Source organism: Corapipo altera, unplaced genomic scaffold (genome assembly GCF_003945725.1).
Source record: "Corapipo altera isolate COAL_440 unplaced genomic scaffold, ASM394572v1 45, whole genome shotgun sequence".
Classification (NCBI taxonomy): Eukaryota; Metazoa; Chordata; class Aves; order Passeriformes; family Pipridae; genus Corapipo; species Corapipo altera.
In genome coordinates this window covers 23,962,551-23,987,778 of record NW_020884877.1, presented here as the reverse complement: position 1 = coordinate 23,987,778, position 25,228 = coordinate 23,962,551, and the positions used below count along the sequence as shown (strand labels likewise).

Sequence of the window (25,228 nt, the reverse complement as noted above, 5' to 3'; positions counted from 1 at the left end):
CTGTCCTCCAGCCGTGGTTCCTCTCATTCCATGCACGAGACAGAGCATGGAGAATGGTGCCACACAAACATTCCCTGTGCGAGTACAGGTGGCTATTCCCAGTGAGACTATTCCCACTCAGCTGCACTGCAGCACTCAGCCCTGCCTTCCTTCCCAGGGGTGCCTGCCCACAGCCAGCCGGGAGCCGACCTGCCATAACAAGTTGTTCTATCACCTCCTCTAGCGCATGAAATATTTTTCAGTCCCACCACTGTTACCCCAGCAGGAAGGTGATTGCTATAGAAGATGCAGCATTCTCTGCTCTGCAGCCTGCATGAGTAATTCTAAATAGGGCAGAGTATCTGTTGGTATTCAAGGCACCTCATGTCTCCTACTGCTGTCCTAATTGGAAAGCCTGTGCAGTGTGTCATAGCTTGTAAAAATGTCATGTTCTGGAGAGCAGAGCTGTAGTTATTCTATATTATGTGCATTTAAAAAAAAACCCAAAACAAAACAAAAAAACCAACCGTCTCTCTTGATTTCAGCTCTACATTTATGCTGGGATTTTTCCTGACCTGTTTCCTGATACTGACCACAGTGGTGTTTGTTTCGGTCATTTACTCCTGTGTAAAGGTGAGTACTGTGGTTTCTTTGTAGAGTGCTCTGCCTAAAATAACTGGATCAGCAATTTGTTTCTTCAGCTAACAGAGCATGTTTTGTTAGCCTTCCTTTCCACACTATGTGATAAGGGTTACAGAAAAAGCCTTTGATAAGGCAGAATGAACTGCACACAGATGTTAGGGTTGGCATCTCTTTAGCTCAGCAGAAGTAATCACTCTGTGGATCTGCATGTCTATTAAGTCCCCTGCAGGCACTCTCATATTGATATAAGAAGAACGTGTTTTCCAGTGTGGAACGAAACACTGACCATTCGTTTCCTCCCTGTAAACTTCCTGCAGAGTTGCCTGTGTGCTGGCCCCTGCTACATATGCATGTTTGGGTAGGCAGATAATCAGAAGCAGAATATCATCAAGGAAAAATGTCCTGGAGGGAATTAAAAGCCTTAAACATATAGAAGTTTATCAGCCTTTCTCACATGAGCGTACAGAGCTTCCAACATTCAGTGTGCTCTTTCTTGTAACTGGCTTTAATAAGCAAAGAAATACATTGTGTGAAGTCCAAAAACACATTAATTCTTCTTGTCAGCCTGTGGTAAATTGGCAGTGAGCACTGTGGGAAGCATGGTGTGCTCATCTTTTGCACTCAAAGGTATTTCTATTAAAATGTTGATGTATTTGCAGTTTTGGGGATCCTTCTAGTCAAGCGCTGTCTGAACATGAAATAAGCTCAGATTTGGGCTCCTTAGCCCAAGCTCAGCTTTATTCCCCAGAGCCTGGGATAAAATAGTTTGGTAGCATTATGTTTTCTGCAGAAGGAACAGTAGGATAATGGATAATGTCAGGCAGATGATTTGCCTCACTTTAATTATCTTTTCTGTGCCATTTTCAACAGTTGAATGTGGGTGCTCTTGACAGACTTTCACGTTATATGTCTTTCTGACTTTTGAAAGTTAGATTTGGAGAATTAAGCTTTTCCTTCTTACATAATAATTGCTGTAAACTGTTCCCAATAAAATAAGCTTGAGGTTCTATTTGAACTTAACGATTCACTCACAGGGTTTCTCTTGGCCTTATGGCAATTTTAAATGGAGCCTAGTTTGTAAGTGCAGCATCCCATTGTTCCTGCTTTTTTACCAGCAATGAGAACTAGTGTCAGAAAGAACAGTGCTAATGGGAAGGCTCAGGCTGGGAAATGGTACCCAAAGATGCCTGGTTATACTTGGTGAGTCCATTACAGATGAGGATGTTATTGACTGTCATTAGTTTGTAAACTGGTATCATCAGTTTAATGTGATTAGCAGTTAATTAACGACCAAGGTGAAAAGCTTTTGGTCACAGCCACAAAGAACTGGGAAACTCAGTGCAGAGCTGTGGTGCCTCCTTCTGCTGCTCTGGCACTGGCGGCACATCCCAGCACACTGCCAGACAAGCAGAGCCACACCAGCTCTGCTGGGGCAAGAGCTGTGGCAGACTCGGAACTCTGAAGCATCTGAGCTGGATGACTTGCAGCCAGATACATTCCAAGGCTCACAGCTGTGTCACCCGCTGGCATTTATGGCCTTAGGTTGCTTCCACATACTGACAGCAGCGCAGGATTCTTCTGTCATCTTTCAAAGCTTTTGGTTTTGGTTTGGGCTTCTCGGTTTAAAATTATCAGTGATTAATTTAAAAGGCACACAGGACTTTACATGTGACTCTAGGCAGGTGTTCAATCTTGCTTTCTTTGCCTTGATCTCCCAAATTCATGTAGTGGTGCCTGCAACTGTTTTTAGGCTGGCTTTGCCTCAGTGCACAGGCTGTGGAAACACAAGACATCAGAGGAAATTCAGACTAACATCAGAATTTCAGGATTTTCTGAAGCCCCTTGTATTTCCAACAGTGACATTTTCAGTGCCTTGGCCCAGACCCACAACATGCTCATGTATAACATCCAGGGTGGCCAGTGCCTTCTGTGCACAGATTGCAAATATTGAGATTATTGGGCCTTCTAGCCCCGGTACCTTTTTGATTACCCCTTTTTAGTGCTCCAGATTAGCCTTTGCTGACAACATCTGATTATGAGGGGGCTTGTTTAGGGAACAGGTACTTTCAGCTTGTCTGATTTCAGCTATGTGTCTGATGGCAGCAGCTCCAAACAGCTGTAGCCTACTTCTGTCATTGAAGATCTTGGTGTTTCAAGTCTGAGTTTTTTAAGCAATGAGTTTACCCAGCCCTTGGTTAACTGGTGTTCCTTTATTTCTGTATTTCACTTTCTCTAGGAAGCACTTTTACACACATACAGAAGGAAGGCACTTCTACAGATCGTTTTAGATGAAATTTAAAGACACGGGGATGTCAGCATTGTTTGCTTTGTTTCACATACCAGTATGTTTTACATACCAGTGGTTCATTCCACACAAAGTTAGAAAGCAGGTGTCCACCCCAGGATATCAGCATAAGCATAACTTTTGTCTGTTTGCTGTGCTGTTACATGATAAGTGTCTCTTTTTTCTTCCTCTTTCCAGCTTTCATGTGAGATTTTTCCTTCCCTGTTTTGGCCTCTCCATCTCTGGCTTTGACAGTGGCCAGCAGGCTCTTTCTGAACAGCTTGATCATGTTTTATTTTCTTTCGCTGTCATTATTATCTTCCACTATAAAACTCTCCACGGACTAGAAGTTGATCCTGGAACTGCCAGCACAGCCAACTTGGCTTTCCAAGTTTCTTCAGCTGTAATAAACAAGAGAGTTCCAGTTCTTCCCTTTGATGCTCCATGAAGACTTGGCCACTGTGAAATGGTGTCCCTTCCCAGTAGAGTCTAAGGTCATGGGAACCAGGGTCCCTTCACAAATACTTTGCTGACAGACATCTGTTGTGCTACTAACTTACCAAGTTCGTGTTTCTTCTTAAAATCCTTCAGCTTCTGGTATCTACACTGCTGTGTGTTCAACTTCTTACATGGCCCTGGGAGCACATATGAGAGAAATTTCAAATTACTGAGAAAATAAGTTTTTCTGTAGCTTTACATGGGTGTAGCTTTCCTACCTCTTTCTTTGGTTCTCAAATCTAGTCTAGATGCTCATAAAGCATTTGGGGTTTTTTCTCAAGCAGGGAAAAAAAAAACCTCTGAAAACTATACTTTTTAATAGACTAATAAATCACTGTGAAGTAAGTTACATAAATGGACTTGCAACATCCAGTTGCCTGGAGATGTTGTCTTTTACTCCAGAAGTATCTTAATGTACTTCAAAATGACTCAAAGGCTTTTATTACAAATTGAAAAATCAGAACTTAAAGACCTCATCTTACAACGCAACAGCAATTATCTAAGCAGTATTCCATGTCCACAATGTACGTTAAGAAGAAAAAAGGAGAAATATTACTCTTCTGTCCTAAATCAGCTGTTATTCCATAGTATGGGTTTTACTTAGAGTAATTTTGTCATGCAAATGACTGGAGGTTGTGGATTATTTTCACTGTGCCCTACCTTCACCTGGATTTATGCATTTCAGTCAGAATGAACTGGAATCAACTGGACAATCCTATTTTCTTTTTCCTACTGTCTTTATTTTACTTTACATGGGGATTTTCAGAGGGCTAATGAGTGACCTCACGCTTGTGTGGCTACCCAAACATGGATCTCAGCTGCCCAAATGGATCACATTCTTTCTTTCAGCCTCTGTTCTCAGTAGTGCAAATCCTGGCTTGGAGTTGCTATTTCATCAGACCTTCCCTCATCCTGTTCTTCACTCAGGTGAGACTGAGTCTCACTAAGAGGACTAGATGATGGTGGACAGTACAAACCAATAGGCTAACCAGCAATGGTGCTTGGATTTTCAATGTACTGCAATATCCTGATTTCCTACTGCTTTTCCAAAGAGAGGAGGGATTTTATTTTCTTTTTTCTGGAAAATGGGAAGGAAAGTCATCTTTTATTTTTTCCTCTTTTGGGCTATACCCCTGACTTGTGAATGTTTTTATGGAGGGAGCACTGCCAGAGTGCAGCTCAATTGTCAGAGCTGAGACAGATCCCTTCTGTCTATCACAGAAGCCATCCAAGCTGCAAGTATTCCTGGTCTCTACCTGTCTCTGTAAGATGAGGAGAGTGTGACTTACGTTACAGGGCCTCCATGAATGTTGTCCACGAGGCAGAGGTTCCTCAGATGCACGTCACGATTGTGCTATTGCACTCTCTGTTGCAGTCCTGACCTCCTATGGATTTTGGCATTCGTTTCTTCTTCAGGACTTTCTCCAGCTGTACATGTTTACTGACCTCAAATTCTTCCTTGTTTGCAAAGTTGTGAGAACCAATATTAATACAAAGAAAAAGTGTTTTCATTAGAATGTAAGTGTCTTCCACTGATGGCTTTGCTTGATATCTCAGGCTTGGTTCAAAGTCAGGCTTCTTCGGGATCATTGGCATCAGGGGCTTGAGCCAAGATCCACAACAAAGAACTCCTAAGTTTTATTTAGGTGCCTGGTTTCCCAGAGATTACAGATGGAGGTTAGTTTCCTGAATACCTTTGTGGAGCTTGGCCTTGAGGCCTAAACAAAGGGGTAGCAGGAAAACCTGTTCTGCTCTATTCTAGTGAGAAAACTGTCTAAATGCCCCACAGATCCTCCTTCTCCTTCCAAAACCTTTAAAGGTTAGAGCAGAGGAAAGCCCCACTGCATTTTCCATGTACCTGTGCTGGTAGGGATCGGTTAGCTGATGTCTATGTGGAAGCAGCTGGACGTGGTAGGGCAAAGAGATATTTTGGTTCATGGCTTATCAACAGAGGACTTTTATATCAGCAAGGTTTATTTCTGAAAGAGAGATATTTCCCTTTGTTTTGCAGTGGTTGCCACTGAGCCTGAAGGATTGCATAAGCTTTCAGTTAATTTCAGTCAATCCTCATTCAGTGTAAATAAGTCACAACCCCACTTTCCCATTTCCTCCAGTCCCCCACAGAGCCTTGCCCTCTCCTCTCACCTGGAGTTAGCTGGATTTTTGTGTGTGTGCTGCTAGCAGGTGAAATCAACTCTTTCAAAACTCTTGCCTCAACCTCTCCCTCCTTCTGCAAAAGCCACCAGCTAATCAGCACTCTGGCCGCTCCAACACTTGGTAATTACATTGTAGGGCTGCTGTGTGGGAAGCACAGCACTGACAAAATGTTGCATCTCCAAAGATGTAAGAGTGAAGGATAAAAGGGAAAAGCAAGACTTTTAATAGAAACATTAGTCATAGTTAAATTGCGGTGCCGTGGCGCTGCACTGCTGGTTTCTTTGTGTCTCTAAAAATACTCTCTAGTGGCTCGGTTATTCATGCGTTGAGTAAGAGACCGGAGAGTTGGCTTCTGGGAAAAGCTTTGGCAGTCCTGGGCAGATCCCCTCTGCCCTGGCAGGATGGTGTGGAGGGGCAGGGCACTGTGGGGATGACAGTATCGCACGGGAGCGTGTCAGTGCACGAGGGTTTCACGGCATTCATCTCACATTGCTCCAGCCCCGAGCTTGCACTGGCACAGTCGTGGCATATGAAGAGAAAGGGTTGGTTTCTCTGTCTCCTGGACTCTCTTGTAGCCAGCACAATACAGGGGTGATCACACCATGCCGAGGGGTGATCCTTGCTGCAGAGGGTGCTGGGTTAGTCTCCGCTTTAATGCACAGGCTATTTCTACCCAGAATATGATGCAGCACCTAAAGTGGATATCGCTGGCGGCTGGCACTCATTAACCATTAGCAGAAAGCTTCTAGCTCTGCTGGTGGTGAGTCACTGGGACAGTCTGGCTGGGGGAGCTCTGTGATCACCCTCACCCACGGTTATTTTTAGCCCCATGTGAGCATGGTGCTCAGTGCCACAGACCAGCTGAGGCCAGCTGATTTCTGCAGCGCCTTTCGCTGAGGGTCTGACAGATCACAAGGCTTGCCAGGGCTGTTTAACAGTCTGTGTCTGAAATGGCACCAGAAAGTCCCACAATATGTCCTTGTGATCAAAGGGATATGACATGTGTATATTCATTTCTGCTTCTTTTAATTTTTGCTCCAGTAATTTCCAAGCTCGAGCTCCTGGCTATTTCAGCTACAGATGGCTTGTGGTTTGATTCTCACGACAGGATGAGCACAGCCCTGCAAGCCATGCTATCTGGGCTCAGGAGCCATCACTCCATTAAGAAGGTCTAAGTAGATTTGGCCAGCCAGCTGGGCCTGCTGCCACAAGGCAGTCACGTCTCTGCTCGCCCTTGTCCCACATCCCCCATCACCATCCTCCACCTCTGTGCAGCATCCACACAGACCCACACTGAAGTATGTGGGCAGCTCAAATGAAGGTTGTAATCCGTAAAATAATGGGTTTACTTGTTTATTTAATCATATTTTTTTTCCCACATGCAGCTTTTCCCAGTTCCTCTCCAGACTCTTTCTAAGAAGATTGTACAGTCCAGGACCAATAGTACCTTAGTTGGAGTCTTTGCCATTATCCTGGTTTTTCTATCTGCCTTTGTCAACATGGTATGTTCATTAATTCCTTTTGATTCCCTCAATTCTGCATGATTTTCTTATTGGTGCTCTGCAGCATCATGACCCTTAAAACCACTGAGTTTTATGTGATCCTGCCAGCCTCTGCATAGTGCTGCATCCTGCTCCAAGTGCAGGGATCACCTAATGGGGACGGTGATGACTTTGCTTTGAGTTGCACTTTTGGGCCCGAGGTGGTCTGGCTGTGCTGATTTCAGGCTCAGAGAAAGACGGGCTGTTCTCTGGGGCCCTCCAGCTGCTGGCTTCTCACTTCTACAAATGGCTTTAAGTCTGAATGTGTTTTAAGGAAACCACTTGAATATTCCCTACTCTGTATACATCTATTTCCTTTTTTAAGACAAAGGGAAAGAGCAGGTAAAATGGGCCTGGGTTTAAGCTCTGAGCTTGGAGGCAGCTACAAAGACTTCACATGGCCCTCTGCTCCTCTCAGCTCTGGCCCCAGCTGGGGCAGTGCTGATTTGCCCTGGCATGGAGAGGCTTGAACACCTGAAAATCAGACCGCTGATTGCTCTTGCCTCAGCATCCCTATATACACAGTGGAGATTTAGGAACAATTCTATGCTCTGTTGAGCTACTTGAACGGGAGGTACTAGTGGCATTGGCCCCCTCACTGCCTTCCCCCATTGTCACCTGCAAAGAGCTGGTGTGGGCTGCTGGGCACCATGCAGAAATTAGAGCTTGGGTTTTTGCATAATGTGTGATTCTTTGCATTCATGAACTGCTTGGTGTGAACATCAGCAAAATGGACAAACGGAGCAGCACATGGAGGAGATCAGAATAGGCCTCTGCTGCTTCCTCAGCACAACAAAGCCTTTAAACCTTGCTGCTGAAGTCTTCCCTGTAGAAAGACCTCCAGCAGAAGCTTTAGACATGCCAGGGGAAAGTTATCAGCTCAGAAATTCCCATCAGCAGAAAGAGAGCAACAGAGCAGGGCCCTATCACAGACAGCAGGATATTTTTCTGTGTGTAATATCTACAGCCCCTCTACCTGTGAACCTCCCTACGTAAAGCTGTACCTAAAGTTGAGCATGCAACTAGCTTTCTGGAGTGCACAGCCTGGATTTTGTTAATTAACATTTTGGGGGAGAAAGAACATAGCCATTGCGCGTGCAGTAAAACATAAGCTGATGATTTCATGTTGCGTATTTTACACATTGCTACAGCCATTTCCAAGGGGTTTTTTAATTGATACAAGCTATTTTGTTTTCTTTTCCTTATCAGTGCTGTAGAGCTTAATACTGTCTTTTTTTCCAGTTCATGTGCAGCACTGTGGATCTTGCCAGCTGCATGGCTGCTGAATACAACATCACTCCTGACCGGGTGGACATATGCCTTATCAGCAACCTGACTTCCAACTACAGCCTGGGCACATTGCAGGGATTCTGTGACAGTCCTTTGCCCAACTGCAACTTTCCAGAGGTATTGTGGAAAAATGGGTTTCAGAGGGTGGTCTGGAAAAAGGCTGTAAAACCTGTGTGACAAATCTCAGTGATTCTGAGGAAAGCAAGTTGCTCCTGACTGACATTATAGAACTGGCACAGGCTACTACACTCGAACTTTAGTGTCTGAAATTATTATCGTGAGTCCACATTGATGTTTAAGTTCCTTCAGGGCTGAATAATCAGTAGGCTTTTCTAAGTGTTGGATCCTACCTGTAGCAAGAGAAATGGCCTTTCTCCATGAGGTCCTTAATGGCATGAAGAATGCAAGTCCTTTCAAAGGAGTTTGCAGGTGCTCCATTTTACTTGAAAATCAGTTCTCTGAAAATCAATGTCTAGTCATAGACAGTTCTCTCCATTGGTTTATGTTCTGATGAAAAACTTTTCTTATATATTCTTTCAAAAGGTATAGTAGGTACTGGCCTTAGACAGGTTGGCAGCACAGATAGTAGTCTACTTCGATTTGCAAATGCAATTCCTACTTCTTCAGAACATCTTGTTAAAAAAAAAATGCTTCTAATGGAAAGAAAGAAAACAAACAAACAAGCAAACAAACAACCCAACCCCAATATATTTTACACACTAGTAGAATACTTTGCCAAAAAAAAAATTCTTTTTGCATAGCTAGTCAAGATCTTTCTCTGAGTTTTTAGGTCATGACTGCTACATGTGTTGTCTACTGGAAATTGAAAAGGAAAAAATCTGTCTAGCATGGGGACAGAATTTATGTCAAGGTCATCTGGGTTTATGGGGACCTGACAGATTTATGGCAGATCTGTTATCATCCAGATGTCCAAGTGTCCCACTGAACGTATTTCCATTTAACCTCACAGGAATGTGATCCATCTTTGATTCAGTGGGGTTTCTGAGACCACCATTACTGTGACTTTAAAATTTGCAAAGGCTTTAGTGCATCTGCAGAAAGAGCTGGCACAGCAGAGAACTAGAAACAGTCTGTGCCCATCCTGAACTTGTAAAGAGTGTTGGTTCAGGACAGAGAGGGATTTTAAGCCATGAGGAACAATCCTTTTGCTTGCTGGGGTTGCTATGGCAGCCTCGAGCCAGGTCCTGCAAGTCAGTAGGCTAGGAAGTGAGGAGTCCCTCCCCTGTGCTCTGCAGGGCACATGTTGGATCTGGTACAGGTGGTGCCTGTTGCTCCCAGTGTGTATTTAGGAGATGGTGGGTTCCTACCCCTCAGTCACAGGGAACATCCACTCGTTCTCTAGAAACTGAAGAGTCGAGTACAAGCTGTACAAGTTATTTTCTCTAATTTAATATATCGGCAATGACTATTAATAAATGAGCTCAGAACATAAGCATATTTCTACTTCAGCTAGGGCTTGCTTTTAACTGAAAGGATGGATTGCCTAAGGGATATGATACAGGGGGGGGTTTGCCAGAAATAGGCCTGTCCATACAGAGTGGAAGCTTAAATCTTCACAGATTTGATAGCAGGAAGGTGATGAGCACCCTCAGTCTGCAAGCACATTTGAGAGCACTGGCATGGTAAACACTCAGCTCTCTGGTTGACAGAAGCTGCTGCCCCACCAGGTGTGGCAGAGGTTCTCCAGTATTACACACATGTATATCTGAAACTGCTGGCAGGAAAAATGATCATGATGATGGGCATCAGTGTGTTTGTCCAGCCTGTTTCCTGCCAATGGAGTCGATGTGTCATGTCAGCAGTGACAGTACTTTCCCATTGGCCTCAAGTGGGTATCTGTCCTGGTATGTCAGTTGCTAATAACCCTTGGTCCTGGGTGTTGTACAAAGATACATAAATCAAAGATACAGTCAAAGATACACAAATTCGAGTTCAGAATTTGGCCTTAAAGTACAAATTATTCCAGCATAACTGGGTGATTCTTTCTGCTAATTCAGTGCCCATGTCCAGGGCAAACCTACGTCACAACCTTGGGTGTACAGCTGCAAACCCTGTGCTCTTCAGTGTAAAGCACATAACACCTGAAGAAGAATGCCACAGTTTTCTTCTCCATCCATTCAGTTTTAACTTCTGTAACATGGGAGAATCCTACAGACAGCCCCAAGTTTACATGTTTCGTCAGCTCAACTACATAACTCCCAATCCCTTTCTATCCCTCTGTTTAGTTTCCTTTGTTTTTAGTTTTGATTTATCCAGCTGACACTCATCTCTCTTCTGGTTTTTTTTCCCCTTTTTGTCTTTATACAGTACTTTACCTACAGTGTCTTATTGAGTCTCCTGGCCTGCTCTGTGTTCCTTCAGATCAGCTGTATTGGAAAATTGATCCTTATGTTAATCATTGAATTTATATATGTTCTCATTGTGGAAGTGCCAGGGGTCAACCTTTTTGACAATGCAGATCTCCTGGTTACAGCTAACACCTAGTAAGTGCCTTTCACTTCTGAAATCTTCATTTCTTTCACCCAGTGATTTCAGTGTGGCATTAAGTGGATGGGACTGCCAAGGCTGTGGTGCAAGCAAGGGAAGGGCATGGTACCAGAGAGGGCATGGCTAAAGGCTTTGCCAATGCTACTCTCCACCTCTGAAGAGCTGGAGAGTACTGGTCCCTTTAAGATCTTTTTAATGTGGGACTTGACTAATGAACTATCTAATAATAACAGAATGTAACTGGAATCAGAGTGGATCTGTATTTCTTTTTTTCCAGAAACTGGGAGCTGTAGTTAGTCATTCTAACTTCTTCTGGTATTACAGTCCTAATATAGAAATGTCATTTCCCAAAAAAGAAAAAAACGTCCTCCAACAAACTTAAATTGGCTCAGGGATGTGATAATAAACCACCATGATATATCAAACCCAGCTTGGGGTGGTGGAATGGTGGTGTTTGATGTTTGGCCAGTGATCTCCTGCCAGTTGCTGCTGGACACATATCTGCATTTGAAAAGCCAGTATCACAGCTGGGCTCAACACAGTTCCCAGCAGAAGGGCCTGGGGCTAAGTGGGAGTAGACAGTTGTCCTTTTACTTACAAAAGGTGATTAAAGTGTGATCAGCAGGTCACACTTTAATCATGGTGGCAGCCTCCTTCCACTGACATGGTTACCCCTCTCTTGAAGGTCACACCAGGGAGGGAAGTTTGGCACATCCACAAACCCGCCCTGCTCCACAAGTTTTGTTTCTTGCTGGAAGTTGTGTTGTTGTGTTAAGTCCTTGTTTTGATGGTTTCCCCTTGTAGGCAACAATTGTACTTGAATGTGAGTCAATCAAATTATGCCAATTTAGGTGAACTGTTCGTCAAGGATGGTTGCTATTGTTACTCCTGCCTTGGACAGGAGGGTGGTTGAGAAGATTCCTATGGCCCTTCCCACTGCTATCTTGGGTGTTATGAAATGGTTTGTGTAGTTGCTCAGATTTCTTGATGGTCATTAACCCGTTCAAGCCAGATACACCTGGTTACTTTTGTCCTTCACATGAATGTTCCATGATTCTGTGATTCCTGTATGCCCAATTAATGGATGTATAGCTTTTGCTGCCATTAGTGAAAGAAATTAGGCAGGAAAACCCATGGAGCTTTCTGTGGGGAGGTATAGGGAAAATGAGGTTTCCTTCCTTTTTATTCAGATATTATGTGTTCCATCAGCACAAGCTATTTAGCATTTTCTAACACAATTAGTAGGAAAAAAAAGCATTTTATATCTCAAAATATAATTTCATTCTTGTAATTCAAGCACTAAGCGAAATTACAGCACTTGGAAGTATAATTTACATCACTTCACAATCAAAATGTCAGTAATAAAGTGGAGAAGGTTAGCATGTTTTCCCAGAAATAGCTTTCTGTGATGCTGTATTATCTCTCACTAAATGGTATTTGTGTCATGGTTTAACCCCAGCTGCAACTCAGTCCCACACAGCCACTCACTCACTGCCCTGCAGTGGGATGGGGGAGAGAATCAGAAGGGTAAAAGTGAGAAAACTTGTGGGTTGAGATAAAGACATTTTAATGAGACAGAAAAGAAAGAAAATAATAATAGTGGTAATAATGATGATAATAATAAAATAGTTAGAATAGACAAAACAAGTGATGCACAATGCAACTTCCCTTGCTGACCAATACCCAGCCAGTTCCTGAGCAGCAGCTCCTGGCCAGATTTCCCACCAGTTCACATGCTGAGCATGATGCCGTATGGTAGGTATGGGATATCCCTTTGGCCAGTCAGGGTCAGCTGTCCCAGCTCTGTCCCCTCCAAATATCGTGTGCCCCTCCAGCCTGGTGGGGTTTGAGAAGCTGAAAAGTCCTTAATATCAACTTAGTATCAACACTAGTTAGCGACACTTAAGACATCAGTGTGTTATCGACATTATTCTCATACTCAATCCAAAGCACAGCATTACACCAGCTAGGAAGAAATTTAACTCTATTCCAGTGGAAACCAGGCCACTTTGTTTTGTCCAAAAAGCTCCTCGGATGGCTATTTATTGCCCCAGTGTCTGGTAACCTATTTGCGTGTTGTGGGAAATGGGAGCTCAGCATGTAGCACATAGTTCAGAGATGAACCTTATTGTCCAGCTGATACTAAAAAAAAATAAAAATAAAAGGCCACCATGACCTCATACTACTTTAATTGGGTGCCCATTGTAGCTACATAATTACTGTCTGCTCTGCAGCCATTATGGTACTCTGACTAATTAGAAGTGATGCAGATGTCACTTCACACTTCTGTGTACAAACCAACCCAGCATGCAACCAGCTAAAAGGCTGATTATAGCACACTGGGACTTGCTAGACTTGACTGCAGCGACACACCAGTGCGGTGACACATGAAGTGTAACTGGATGCACAGAGATATTATCATGTCACCTTTTCTCTATGCAGAAGATAAAACTAATGCATTGGTTTTAAAGATATGATGGACCAATGTGGTCTTCTAAGTTGAGTTCCTGCACAGTGAAGCCCAAAGAGCTTTGCCCGGTGGTTTGTTCATCAAACCCATCAGTTCTGTTCAAGCTGTGCTTTGTGATTTAGAGAGCTGTCTGTCCTTGCCATCGTGGCTGTGAGATGTTCCTGTCCTATGGGAGCTGTTCCCAGAATGAACTGCCTTTCCTACTAAAAATGTGCACTTAACTTGAGCAGAAGTGTGTTTAGCAAGCTTCTCTCTGATACCTTCCAGTAATTAAAGAGCCATCTGCTACTGGAAATGTCTGTTCCATGGGGGAACAACCTACCAATGTAACACCAGTATTGCTTGCACTGGGCATCTTCAGTTATCCAAAATGTCATTGTAAATACAGGGTTTGCTGCATTTCATAATCTCTGCTGAAGATTTTAGAGCAAGAGTAACACACACAGTGAACTGGCAGCCCCTTGTACTAAGGATCTGATCTGCCCTGCTCCCATCATAAGACAGAGTGATAATGGGGAGCAGTGAGTCATCCTTGTCCAGGTAGTGATTTAGGGGAGCAGGGGAATCATGCTGCATGTGGGAAGTGTCTCCAGCCCCAGTTAGATCCAGCCTTTAATGTAGGAGCCCCCAGGCATTTCAAACTGGGTCTATGTCCAAGCACACATGTTCAGTGCTGGATCTGGCCAAGAGGCCATGCAATAGGTTGTGTGCAAGACAACAGTGGTGTGCATAATCCGTGTCAGAAGAAATTACATGCTCAGAACTGCAGAAACAACAGGGTTAGAACAAACAGGGTTAGAGAGTCACTATGCTTTTATTTTTTGATGTTATGTCCAATTAGGCCCCTTTGGCTATTTTGATTTTGATGATTTCTATCTCTGATTCTGCAGTGAGGTTCCCACCAACCCCAGAAAACTGTGGCCTGAAGCTCTCTAGAGAACTGTGAGATTCTCAAGCTAAACATGTATCATGTTAGTAGCCTGCAAAGTTTCAACTGCATCAATGACAGTACAGTAATTTTACCACTGATCTTCTTTCCATTTAAATGGTGTTTTAAAAGTTGCTTGTACGTGGTTCTCAGCCACCTAATACTCCACCCACACTTGAGAAGAAACACAGCAGCATTAAGCAATCAATCAGGAGCTCAGACAGCTGTTACCTACCAGAAAGCTCCATTCCAGCCTTTCATTGTCAAAAAGCACACCCTCCATCTTCCCCAGAAGCTCTGCTTCACGCAAGTTCTTTGCAGTGTAGTGAACGGTAATAGGAATGTGCATTTGTGTGGTACCCAGAGCTGGGCACAACACTGATGGTGAGGAACTTGCAGAAGGGAGAAGGACTAGAGTTAAAGGAATTAAACACAGAGAGGAGCTATGCCTCACAAGATATTAGCGCAAAGCTTTCTTCCTTAGGTCAAATTTTCCAGTCTGACCTAATGAAGTAGTGATGGATGCACAGGCATTTGCCAAGCATCCCACACTGATATTAAAATCCCAAATGATTCTTTCACTGTTAAAGCTTCTTAGGTATTTTAATCACATTAACCATGTCGCACCATCACTCTGGATTTTTGAGTGTAGCTCACTCAGAAGCCTGTTTTTCTCCTCCCCCTCCCATCTTTTAGTAGTTCTGTGCTTTAAAAGGGCTGTAGCCCCACACAGTGTTAGAGGTGCCACACTGCAGAGGTGCTGTGCAATGATGTGCAGAAGGGCAAGCACTGCAGGGAGTCCCTCTCCTAACCTTGTGTTTGTGCTTTTTTTCAGCGTCTCTGCAAATAATACATCGTCATGGTGAGTCACTTTGGCATGAAATGTTTTTATGAGTTTTTGTTGGTAGGTATTTTCTGTTCACAAGGTGCAATATCACCATGTTAACTCACCCCAGCAGCGTCTGGTATTTGACTATGCATTGCTGTGAGCTGGTGCATCACAGTGCAAATGGCCTAAGTGGGCTGAGTGTTACTCTTTTGTGTGTATAGCTACTCTCAGAGCATCCTCTTTCCTGTGGGGCTTATGTCAGCTTTCTCTGTAGAGCATCTTGTAGCATTTATTTGTAATACAAGTCAAAGATTTTATCAAAATAATATTTTCACACTGTATAACTCTGTAATTCATACTTGACGGTTTCTATTGGCCTGCTTGTCAGAAGGGATAGGAATGTGCCTTAGTGCCCATTTCAGCTTATAAAACACTTACAAAACAAAGGCCATTAAGAAGTGACTAATTACAGAAGCTGCAAGTGTAGAACAGTTCCAGACTTCCAGAGCTGGGAGGCTGGGGAAGCCAGTGCAGGAGACACAGTGAGGAGCTGTCAGCATTTCAGTGTTGCCACACTGAGAGTGTATGGCCATTCTCCAAAAAGTGGCTTTTGTATTGATGATAACTCTTTCTGAGAAGTTGGATAACATTTCCAGTTTCCAAGTTCTCCTTTAGAAACCGGCGCCCATGAGCCAAAGTCCCCAACTTTTGCAGGTACTGTTTGTCCCTTTACCAACATGGGCTTTGAGGGGAAAGAAAAAAAGCCTTTTCCTGAGGCTGGTTAGCCTTGAAGTGGGAACTGCAGAGCGTGGCACAGCTGTGTTCCTCCACTAACTGGGAAGTTCTGCTCTTTCCTTGGCTGCAGCTCCCCAGTGATGACACGTGTGGCGCTGAAGATTGTGACCCCTGTCATCATTACTGTCTTTGTCCTGGCACTGTATTTGCATGCCCAGCAAGTGGAATCCACTGCAAGGCTTGATTTCCTCTGGAAGCTTCAGGTTAGTGGGTGTTGGCTGTGTTGGAGGATCACACAGTCATTGGCATTAATATAGAACTACTGAGCTATTCACTGTTGAGTTGAGGAGTGTTATAAAGTGTCTTTGAATTTAATCTGGATCTGGTTTATAACTGGGCATGCTAATAATGCTCTGCTCTTCTTTGGTACTTTGCATACTCTGTGCTTCTTATCCCGGTTATTTACTTCGACCCTTTGTTTCCTTGTAAATGCACTTTGGATGGTCCCCACAGTACAGGGTTATAGATCTGAAGGTCAAGATTAATGAATTTGGGCAACTGAGCTGTTACTGCTGCAAGAACCTGTAATATAACACAATTTGTAAATATGGGAAGCTCATATTCACTGCTGAATTGCTTGACAGAGTTCAGTGAGCTTTAGTTTGCTGTGTTCAGGGGTGTGAAAGATTCACATTTGCATTTTCATTTACTTTCCTGTTAAGCAGTGGGAACTGGCTCAATGTCCAGCCTTCATTATACCACAGGCAGCAGCACTGGATAACCAACACACTGTGGATAATGCCACACTGTGCTCCTGTCCCTGGGTTCACTGTTAATGTTTTCGGTTCTTGTGCCCACAAGTGATGCTGGGGCTGGAGAGCCACAGGACTGCAGGTTTTGTATAGATTTTTTACCTTCTGGGTGACAGAGCATCATTCTAATTATAGGTCTTTGTGGTTTGAGTACAAGGCATTGAGGAAGCAACAATTAATTAAAGCTCCTTGGGAAGCAGATAAACATTGTTATCCTCATTATAAATTGTAAAGCAATGGAAGGGGTGAGCTGAGTGATTACCCAGTTCAGGGACCAGAAATACAACAATGGTGGATTCTGGCATAATTCTGTGCCTGCTTTTACATAGTTGTGTGCACATGAAGAGATGGACCATCTTCCACCACAAAACACAGGTTCCTGCATCTCGCTGGTTCTGCCCTCCTGTGCAGCTTCCCCCCTTCCTCTGTTTGTGCCCTCCCTGCAAGTTCAATTTCAGCTTTTTTCCCCTCCCCAGAGCAGTTACCAAAGGAATAAGCACTGTCTCTCCCTCCTAAACTAGGCCACTGAAGAGAAAGAAGAAATGGAGGAGCTGCAGGCCTATAACAGACGCCTCCTCCACAACATTTTGCCGAAGGATGTGGCAGCCCATTTCTTGGCTCAGGAGCGACGAAATGATGAACTGTACTACCAGTCCTGTGAGTGTGTGGCTGTCATGTTCGCCTCCATAAGCAACTTCTCCGAGTTTTATGTGGAGCTGGAAGCCAACAACGAAGGGGTGGAGTGTCTGAGGCTGCTCAATGAGATCATTGCTGATTTTGATGAAGTAAGTCATGGAAAATCTGGGTGGACAAAGTGAACTGAATCAATGACTTTAGTTGGGCTTTGCAGAGCTCCTGAAGGAAGGTGGTGTTTCAAATCCTTGTGCCATGCTTGCCATCTCCTTGCTCTAGAAGTCTTTATTTTTTTTCCACATTAAAATCCCCTCTATTCCTGTGTTGCACCTCTGAATATCTAATCCCTATTTCTTCCTATTCCCTCAGTAGTGGAGGCTCTGTCCAGTACTTTTTAGTTCTTGTACCAAGGCAAGGCATGTGGCAAGGACATTGCCAGCATCTCTACGTTTGTCCAGGTTTATTTACTTCTTTTGCTCTTGTGAAACAGATAATAAGTGAGGACCAATTTCGGCAGCTGGAGAAGATCAAGACCATTGGCAGTACCTACATGGCGGCGTCAGGCCTCAACGACTCCACTTACGACAAGGAAGGAAAGACACATATCAAAGCTCTGGCTGATTTTGCCATGAGGTTAATGGACCAAATGAAATACATTAATGAACATTCATTCAACAACTTCCAGATGAAGATAGGTAATGTCCCTGTGTTCACAGGATTCCTTGTACGTAGTAAGTCATTCTGAGCTGGGGGTTTTATGGAGAGTTAAAACCATAGATCTTACCTTAGCTGTACAGCGATGTGGATTGTCTTGTGCCTGGTGACCACTTCGACCTCTGTGCAACATCACAGCAGGTTTTTTGTGGTATAGCACCATTATTACTGAAGCTCCCAGGAGAATTAGGAGCAGTTAGGAAGCTGGCCTTGGTGCAGAGTAGCTCTTACTGCAGCACAGTCTCACGTGGTGGTTGAGCTCATTTTTGCCTGTGATCCTGCCCACACCCCCAATGGTTCCAGCTCTGCCATTCTTGGATATTAAACTGTCTTTCAAGTCAGGGAATAAAAAGCAACAAAAAAGGAGAAAAATGTGAGGTTGTCAAGTGTGTAGTTTGTTCTGGACAGCATCCAGGCTGCTGCCTTGCAGGCCCTCAGCATTGCAGCAGGTGTGTGCTGATTTCCAGGTGAGCTGTTTGCTTGTTAGCCAGATGGAAAATAAACCTTATCCTGTTATTTGGTTCTGGAAAGTAGCTCTGGGTTGAGCAGATCCAGCCTGAGCTGCCAGTCAGGTAGGCATAATGAATCAAAGAAGCCAACTTTTTTTTAAACATTTCTTTCCCCACAGTTTGGCTGTAGCTTTACGTCAGGGTTAAAGCACAGCTAGAACCGATGAACCTCAGGATGTTTTTTTATTGTCTGAATAATAACTTGCCTCACACTTCATGTGGATCTGAGTGGATTTCTCCTCTCCTTCCAGGCCTCAATATTGGTCCTGTTGTAGCTGGAGTGATAGGAGCCCGCAAACCCCAGTATGACATATGGGGCAACACAGTGAATGTAGCCAGCCGAATGGACAGTACAGGTGTGCCTGACAGGATTCAGGTAAGGCATCCACTGGAAAACTTACACAGTCAGCCCTGTGTCACTTATGTGTTTTGAAACTTAATTAGAATTGGAATTTCAGTTTCATTTTATTCCTTTATGCCATACATTTACTTAAACATAACTGAAAGAAAAGCCACCTAAGGAATGCTGGTGGAACCAGCAAGTTTTGTCTGTTAATCGTGAGCAATAGTGCAACCTTTAGTCAAAAACTTGCAGTTTAGTTCTGGGTGGAAGTGTTGAGCTGAGCATTCTTCCCCATGTGCCTCATTGGCACTGTGAGCACAGTCCTGCTTTGATCCTTGCTCCCATGTGCTGTTTGGCTGCCTGTGACAGTAGGATTTATTTTCCAAGGGCTTGATTCAGATATGTATTTCTGTAATTCACTTTGCTGCTCACAGTGCCATGTGTGGTGCAAGGCCAGCAAGGGTCCAGGCATCAGCAGGATGGGGATATATAACTAAAGAGGATGGTTTAAGGGGTTAATGGAAACTGTCTGGTAATCACACATCTCCTTGGCCTTCAGACATGACCTTTCCAGTGATTCAGTTCCCCTGTCCTGCTTTTGCTGAGCCAATGTCCACAGTAACAGTGTCATTCCTTGGGAAAGTATTGAAGGGTTGTAAAAATAGAGTAACTAACTGATGTAAAACCCAGGAGGGGTAGCCATGCTGTTTCTGTGACTGTCAGTTAACTGGATTGGTATTTATGCAACGCTCTTGAAGCTTCCCTACGAGGTGGTCTGTGGACAATTTTCATTCTACTTAAGCAAATCAGCACAGCAATGTTGCAACAATAGGAAGCCAGAAATGGAAATACTTAAAGCCACCTGGAAAAGGGTGAGAAAATACATTGTAACGATTAAATAAATATCATCTCAGGAAATCTGGTGTTTAAGCTTCTGTTATTCTGCAGAACAGGGATTGTTATTGACTGGCATCTGCAAAGAGAATTTGGATGCTGGCTAGAGTATTCCATTCAATGTCTGCCTCATTGCCCACTAACTTCTTCATAAAAACAATACCCTGACTCCTTCTAAGCTGTACACCCACTGTGTAACTTCTAGCACATTTTTTAGGATTTTTTAATAAGTTTAACTTGTTTTCCTATTACCACACCAGTCATATAACGAATGCATCTGAGTAGACTGAAGTGACTGGTGTCTTTTTAAAAATGTGACTCATTTGCTTCATTTTATTCTGTGACTTCCTTGAAAAATGTAGTCCCCCCCAGCTGTGTACTATGTGACACTTCTACTGTTTCTCAGGTTCTAAAGGTTGTGTTTCTTCAGCAACTTGTGCCAACCTTTTAGTTAGGGATTGCTATGCAAACATAGATTGACTTAGGAACAAAATAGTTGATCCTTCTTTAATTTTGTCCATGGATTACTCCAAAAGCAAATGAAAAGACTGTATGGAAGATATGGCAAGTATCTATTTACTTTTGTTTATTCTGCAGGTAACCACGGACATGTACCAGGTTTTAGCAGCCAACAACTATCAGCTGGAATACCGAGGGGTCATAAAGGTCAAAGGCAAAGGAGAAATGACCACCTACTTTCTAAATGAAGGGCCTCCCATTAGTTAGCACCAACTGCAGCGTCACGCAAAGACAGATTTTGCATTACACAGGATTGTAAATTGGAGAAGAATCATTTTTGTGGCAGTGCAGCTGAAGACGTGGCGCAGTCGAGACTTCACACCGTGACTCTAGAGCTGGTATCAGCAAACTCTTTGGCCTCCCATCACGAAAGGCAAGTGAAAGAAACCACCTTGGAGTTGCTCCTGGCTGAGTGCTAAGTCGACCAAAGATGTGTACTACAGAGTTCACAGATAAGACATGAATTCGGAATTTTTTTAAAAGGCTGCTACCACAGGATGATGTAAGAAGCTATTTAAGTATTTATCGATGCAACACAACATTTACTTGGTTGAAGGAATGTATGATTCACTACAAAGCATTACTTTGGAATGGATTTGCACTCCCATAATGTTTCCATCCCATACTGCCAGCTATTTGAAGTGTACCACTGTGCTTTTATTAGCTGTTTTGAATGGGCTTTCAAAACTGACACCTACTGTTGCAGCACACAAAAAGGCCTTTCAGAAGGGCACTGGTAATGTTTTAGTGTGAAAAGACATTATAGCCTTGGCCCCCTCTTTTCCCTTCTTCTACATGGCTAAATGACTGCTCTTCTGAGTGGGGCTGGCACACCTGACGAGGGGAAGATCAAGATAAAGGAAGATGGCTCTACAACCATATTTATTAAAAAGTCGTCTTTGCTCTTCTTTGGTATCTATCAGTTTACATGGGAAAGACTAGATGTAAACAAGAGACATTTTGTGGGGGGGAGCTCCCCTGAAATTTGTTGTGGGTTTTTTTGTATTTTTTATTTTGTAATATTGAAAACATGGAGATCTAACAGATATACCAAATTCTATATTTTGTAAATTATATATAAATTAGAAGGCAGGCTGTCCACACCAAGGTGTGGGGGGAGGTGTATATAACCTGTAGACTTTTGTGTAATTTTTTTCTGCATAATACTCTGAACACAGACTTGGCAGTTTTCAGATTATCACTATACAGTCAACCAACAACAAACAGGTGAGTTTCCAGGCTGAACCAGATGCATTCTAAAACGAAAATCCAGAAAAATCTACAACCCCAAAGAAGAGGAAAAAACCCGCAGTAGTCACACAGTTGGTCCATGCAGCATTCAAGCGGAGGGTGGCGGCTTCCCAGTGGAACCAGGACCTTTGAGTTTAGCTACTGAGACGGTATCAAACATGTCAAAAAGAGCTCTAACCAAATCTTCTAACTCTTAACAGGAGCTCTTATGAGAAAAAAAAAAAAAAGCTCATTTGAACTTTTATTTTAAAAAAATTGTTTTTCATAGATGGTCTTAACAGAATCCTGCTGATCTGCGAGTTGTCTGATATTGTAACTGCCATTTGAACACTACAAGGAACTATGTGCTGCAGCATCGAGTTGACTTTCTTGTAGTAAGCACTTATTTAAACTGTCACAGATTTTCCATTTTCAGTAATTAGGTGATCTTCAAAAAAGATTATGATGGCAAGGGTGTATATGAGGTGGTCAACCTTAAAATACAGTGCCATTGATACTGTGCTGGGCATCTTTATCACTAGTGGGGGGATTTATGAATAGTTCGCTGTTATCATTTATGTACCTTTTCTAACTATTAAAGAAAAATCCCTTGATATTTTATTAAAAAAAGAAAATTTAAAAAAGCTATATTTTTTATATTCTATGAGGGTAAAGTTTTGATATTGAATTTGGCTAGCACTAAAAATTACTCCAATCTTTTGACATTTAATAAAGTTCTTTTTCACTCTTCTCAGGGCAGCATTATTATAGTACTAACAGCTTAATGATTGCACTATGGTGGTGGTGGTTTATTTTTTCCTACTTGACAATGAGATTAAATGAAAATCCATGGGCCTGTCCTAATTAATTTGCTATATTGCCGAGCATGACCCAAGCATTAAGCCATTTAAACATGAGCTTAAATGGCATCTCCCCTTTCCTTCTCCCTTCCACTAGGAAACATCTCTGAAAAGTATAGTATATTGACTTCTGTAAAACTGCCAAGTCTGCCCTTGTACTATACTTTTGCTCCTTTACATCTTTCCTGGTTTGCAAAATACTTAAGTTGCATCATGCTGTTATGCCTTTCTCCCCCTCCTCCACCTTCCATCCCTCTTGGCCCCTCACTGAGTTTCATTACCTTCATGCCATACACTCGGTTTTAGGTTTGCTTTCTGCTTTCCAAAAGTCTGCAGTCTTCTTAACTTTTGATTCATCTTATGAAGTTGTGTTGTCAATGAAATTTCAAGTCCCCAGTATCTCTAGCTGTGATTGTTGACAGTGTGTCATGATCATTTCAAGGGGTATTCACACACTCTTTACTCTGGATCTTGCAAAAATGGATACAGTTATGATTTCCCATGGAAATTGAAATCTATTTAAGTAATTTAACTATATTAAACACTGTTTCACTGGTTAAGTGTCTCTGTTTTATTTTAGCTGCATCTGGCTAGTGAGGAGATCAGACATCAATTGTGTCAGAGATACTGGATCTGCAAATAGAAACACCCAGTTCTTGTCTCCTTAAAATTCACCCCAGCACCTTAAAATTCATCAAAATGCTTTTTGGATGGGAAAAAGATAAATTTGGGGAAAACTTTTCATCCAGTCAATGTGTACACTAATTGAAATGAGTGGGCACAGCACTGAGGGCTCCTGCCTTCCCTTCCCTGGGGAATACCCTTCTCCAGATACTTAAAAAACCGTGCTTACATCAGATAATGTCCTAAACTGCTGTTTGTATGATTATGTAGGAGAGCACAGAAAGTATTAAATAGTTCTTTACCAGCTTTCTTAAAGGCTGATACCTTAAGTACTTATTGGCTTTTTGTTACTGCAGCTGTGTTCTCAGTACACTCATAAAATCCCTCCTAACCAGTAACAGATTGTAAGTAATTTGGTTCTCAGTTGCCTGTGTAATGTCTTCTCAAGGAAAAAAAGTCAGCTGAAAGCTGCAGGGTTTTGTTTCTCAGTTACACTTCAGGCTTCTGTTAATTGGTACAGTTACTTGTAGCATTTTCTTTTACCTGTAAAGGTTGAAAATGTTGCATTGGCAGGCACTGCTGCCTCCTCCCACTTGTCTTTGCGAGGACCAGCACCAAGGTGCCTACCTGGGGAATTCTTTGGCAGAGATGACATACTTTTAAAAACTTTTTTAAAATACAAGCTGTTTTGTGTTTTTTTTAATAGGGTACACACACACAGATTTAAGCTATTCAGTTATACCAGCATATTTAACCACAGTGCCACAGCGAGGCTTTGTCAGCTCTCATGAGACTAACATTCCAAGGCAAGTGGGTGCACAAGAAGGACCCAAGGGATGGTTGCTGGTGCAGCCTAGCCCTGTGGAGTCTGTAACTAGGCAATGCAAAGTTCCAGGGTGGTCCAAAGGGCCCCCCATCACCCCAGCACAGAGCTGGCTGTGAGTATCTGCCTGCACATTAAAAAAAAGACACATTTAGGATGCAACAAATTTGTTACATGTGTGTCCAACTCCACAAAGATCCCCGGCCTTGCTGTTCGTGCGTTAACACAAACAGCATCATCTGGCCAAAACTATGCCCAGAGGCAAATATTTTCCTTCTGTTAAGTTTCCCAACTGCTCCTCAGGGCACCATCACTTCTAGACTAAAGTTTGGGGCAGGGCCTGGTGACAGAGTTTGGGATGCTACTGGGGAAAAGGGCAGCTCAGCTGATTTAAGCTGAAAAACAATTTCTATGCTCTTGACCCACTCTGTCCAAGGCTTTTCAACTGAAGGGGCAAGAAGGCCTTGGGGAGTCGGGGAGGGAGAAATAAGAAAATTGAATTTCCGGCAGGATGGGGGGCGGCAGCAGCAGCATTTTCCTGCCATCTGGCAGCCAGATAGCTTTCTGTAAAAAGCAGGGTTATATTTTTTAATTTCTGTCTCTGAGCACTTGTCAGTCCCCCCCATCCTGCTCTGCCCTGGCCCTTGGGTGCAGCGCTGGAGAGGCGGCCGTGCTGTGGTGCCAGCCCTGTCCCCGTGGCTCCGGCTGGGAAAGCAGGCAGTGGGTGCCAGGTGGGAGCTGCAGCAGTGGTGAGTCCAGCACTGACACGCTCAGAGGTGCTGCTGCTGCAGCACAGCACAGGCATCTCAATAAAAAGCTCCACAGGAGACCGGCTTGAGAGAGAGAACTTCCCTGTAAGCAGCTGAGATCTTTTCTTTCAACACAGAATTTCAGATGCAAATAACTATTGCCATCTACTGGAAACAGACTTGTGGAGCCTCAGCCAGGCAGTGCAGGATCAGGCTAAGAGACGCAAACCCCCTTCCACCATGGGGAAAGGGACAGCACATCACAACCTACAGGCCATTCCTTCCAAAGTAATTGATTATTCACAAACTGTCAAATGCCAACTTATAGATAAGCAAAAAACAGTCATCCCAGGGTGTGGGTGTCATCACCCTACTCCCCACCACCACCCTGGCAGCACAACAGTCAACTGTGCAAACAAGGCCCTTCCATACCTGTTGCTGCTCCTCCACCCTCTTTCTCATGGCATTTCCACAGCAGCTCCAGCACAAGACACAGAGCACGGTCTCCTTTGCTTTGGAGTGTTGCCCGGTGCTTGACAACTCTGGTGTGCTCAGTGTACAGGTTAGTGGGACAATCCTGCAGTGGTCTCACACGTTCCCAGTGCAAGCTGAGCTGGTAGCTTTGAAGCCCATACCAGTGCCAGGTCATACAGGGCC

The 25,228-nt window shown here is 43.4% G+C and overlaps 1 protein-coding gene across 2 annotated transcripts in view; it reads left to right on the top strand.

Annotated features, from left to right (window-relative positions):
- ADCY5 (adenylate cyclase 5) overlaps window positions 1–22,932 on the top strand; it is a 206,165-nt gene extending 183,233 nt beyond the window's left edge. For both annotated transcript variants that reach the window (XM_027637238.1, XM_027637239.1), the window contains 10 exons: window positions 525–612; window positions 6,946–7,062; window positions 8,344–8,508; window positions 10,720–10,895; window positions 15,133–15,159; window positions 15,992–16,124; window positions 17,195–17,458; window positions 17,797–18,001; window positions 18,781–18,905; window positions 20,364–22,932. In XM_027637238.1, coding sequence (XP_027493039.1) covers window positions 525–612; window positions 6,946–7,062; window positions 8,344–8,508; window positions 10,720–10,895; window positions 15,133–15,159; window positions 15,992–16,124; window positions 17,195–17,458; window positions 17,797–18,001; window positions 18,781–18,905; window positions 20,364–20,492 — 1,429 coding nt within the window. In that variant the 3' untranslated portion in view covers window positions 20,493–22,932. The remainder of the gene's footprint in view (window positions 1–524; window positions 613–6,945; window positions 7,063–8,343; window positions 8,509–10,719; window positions 10,896–15,132; window positions 15,160–15,991; window positions 16,125–17,194; window positions 17,459–17,796; window positions 18,002–18,780; window positions 18,906–20,363) is intronic.
- Window positions 22,933–25,228: the final 2,296 nt, after the last annotated feature.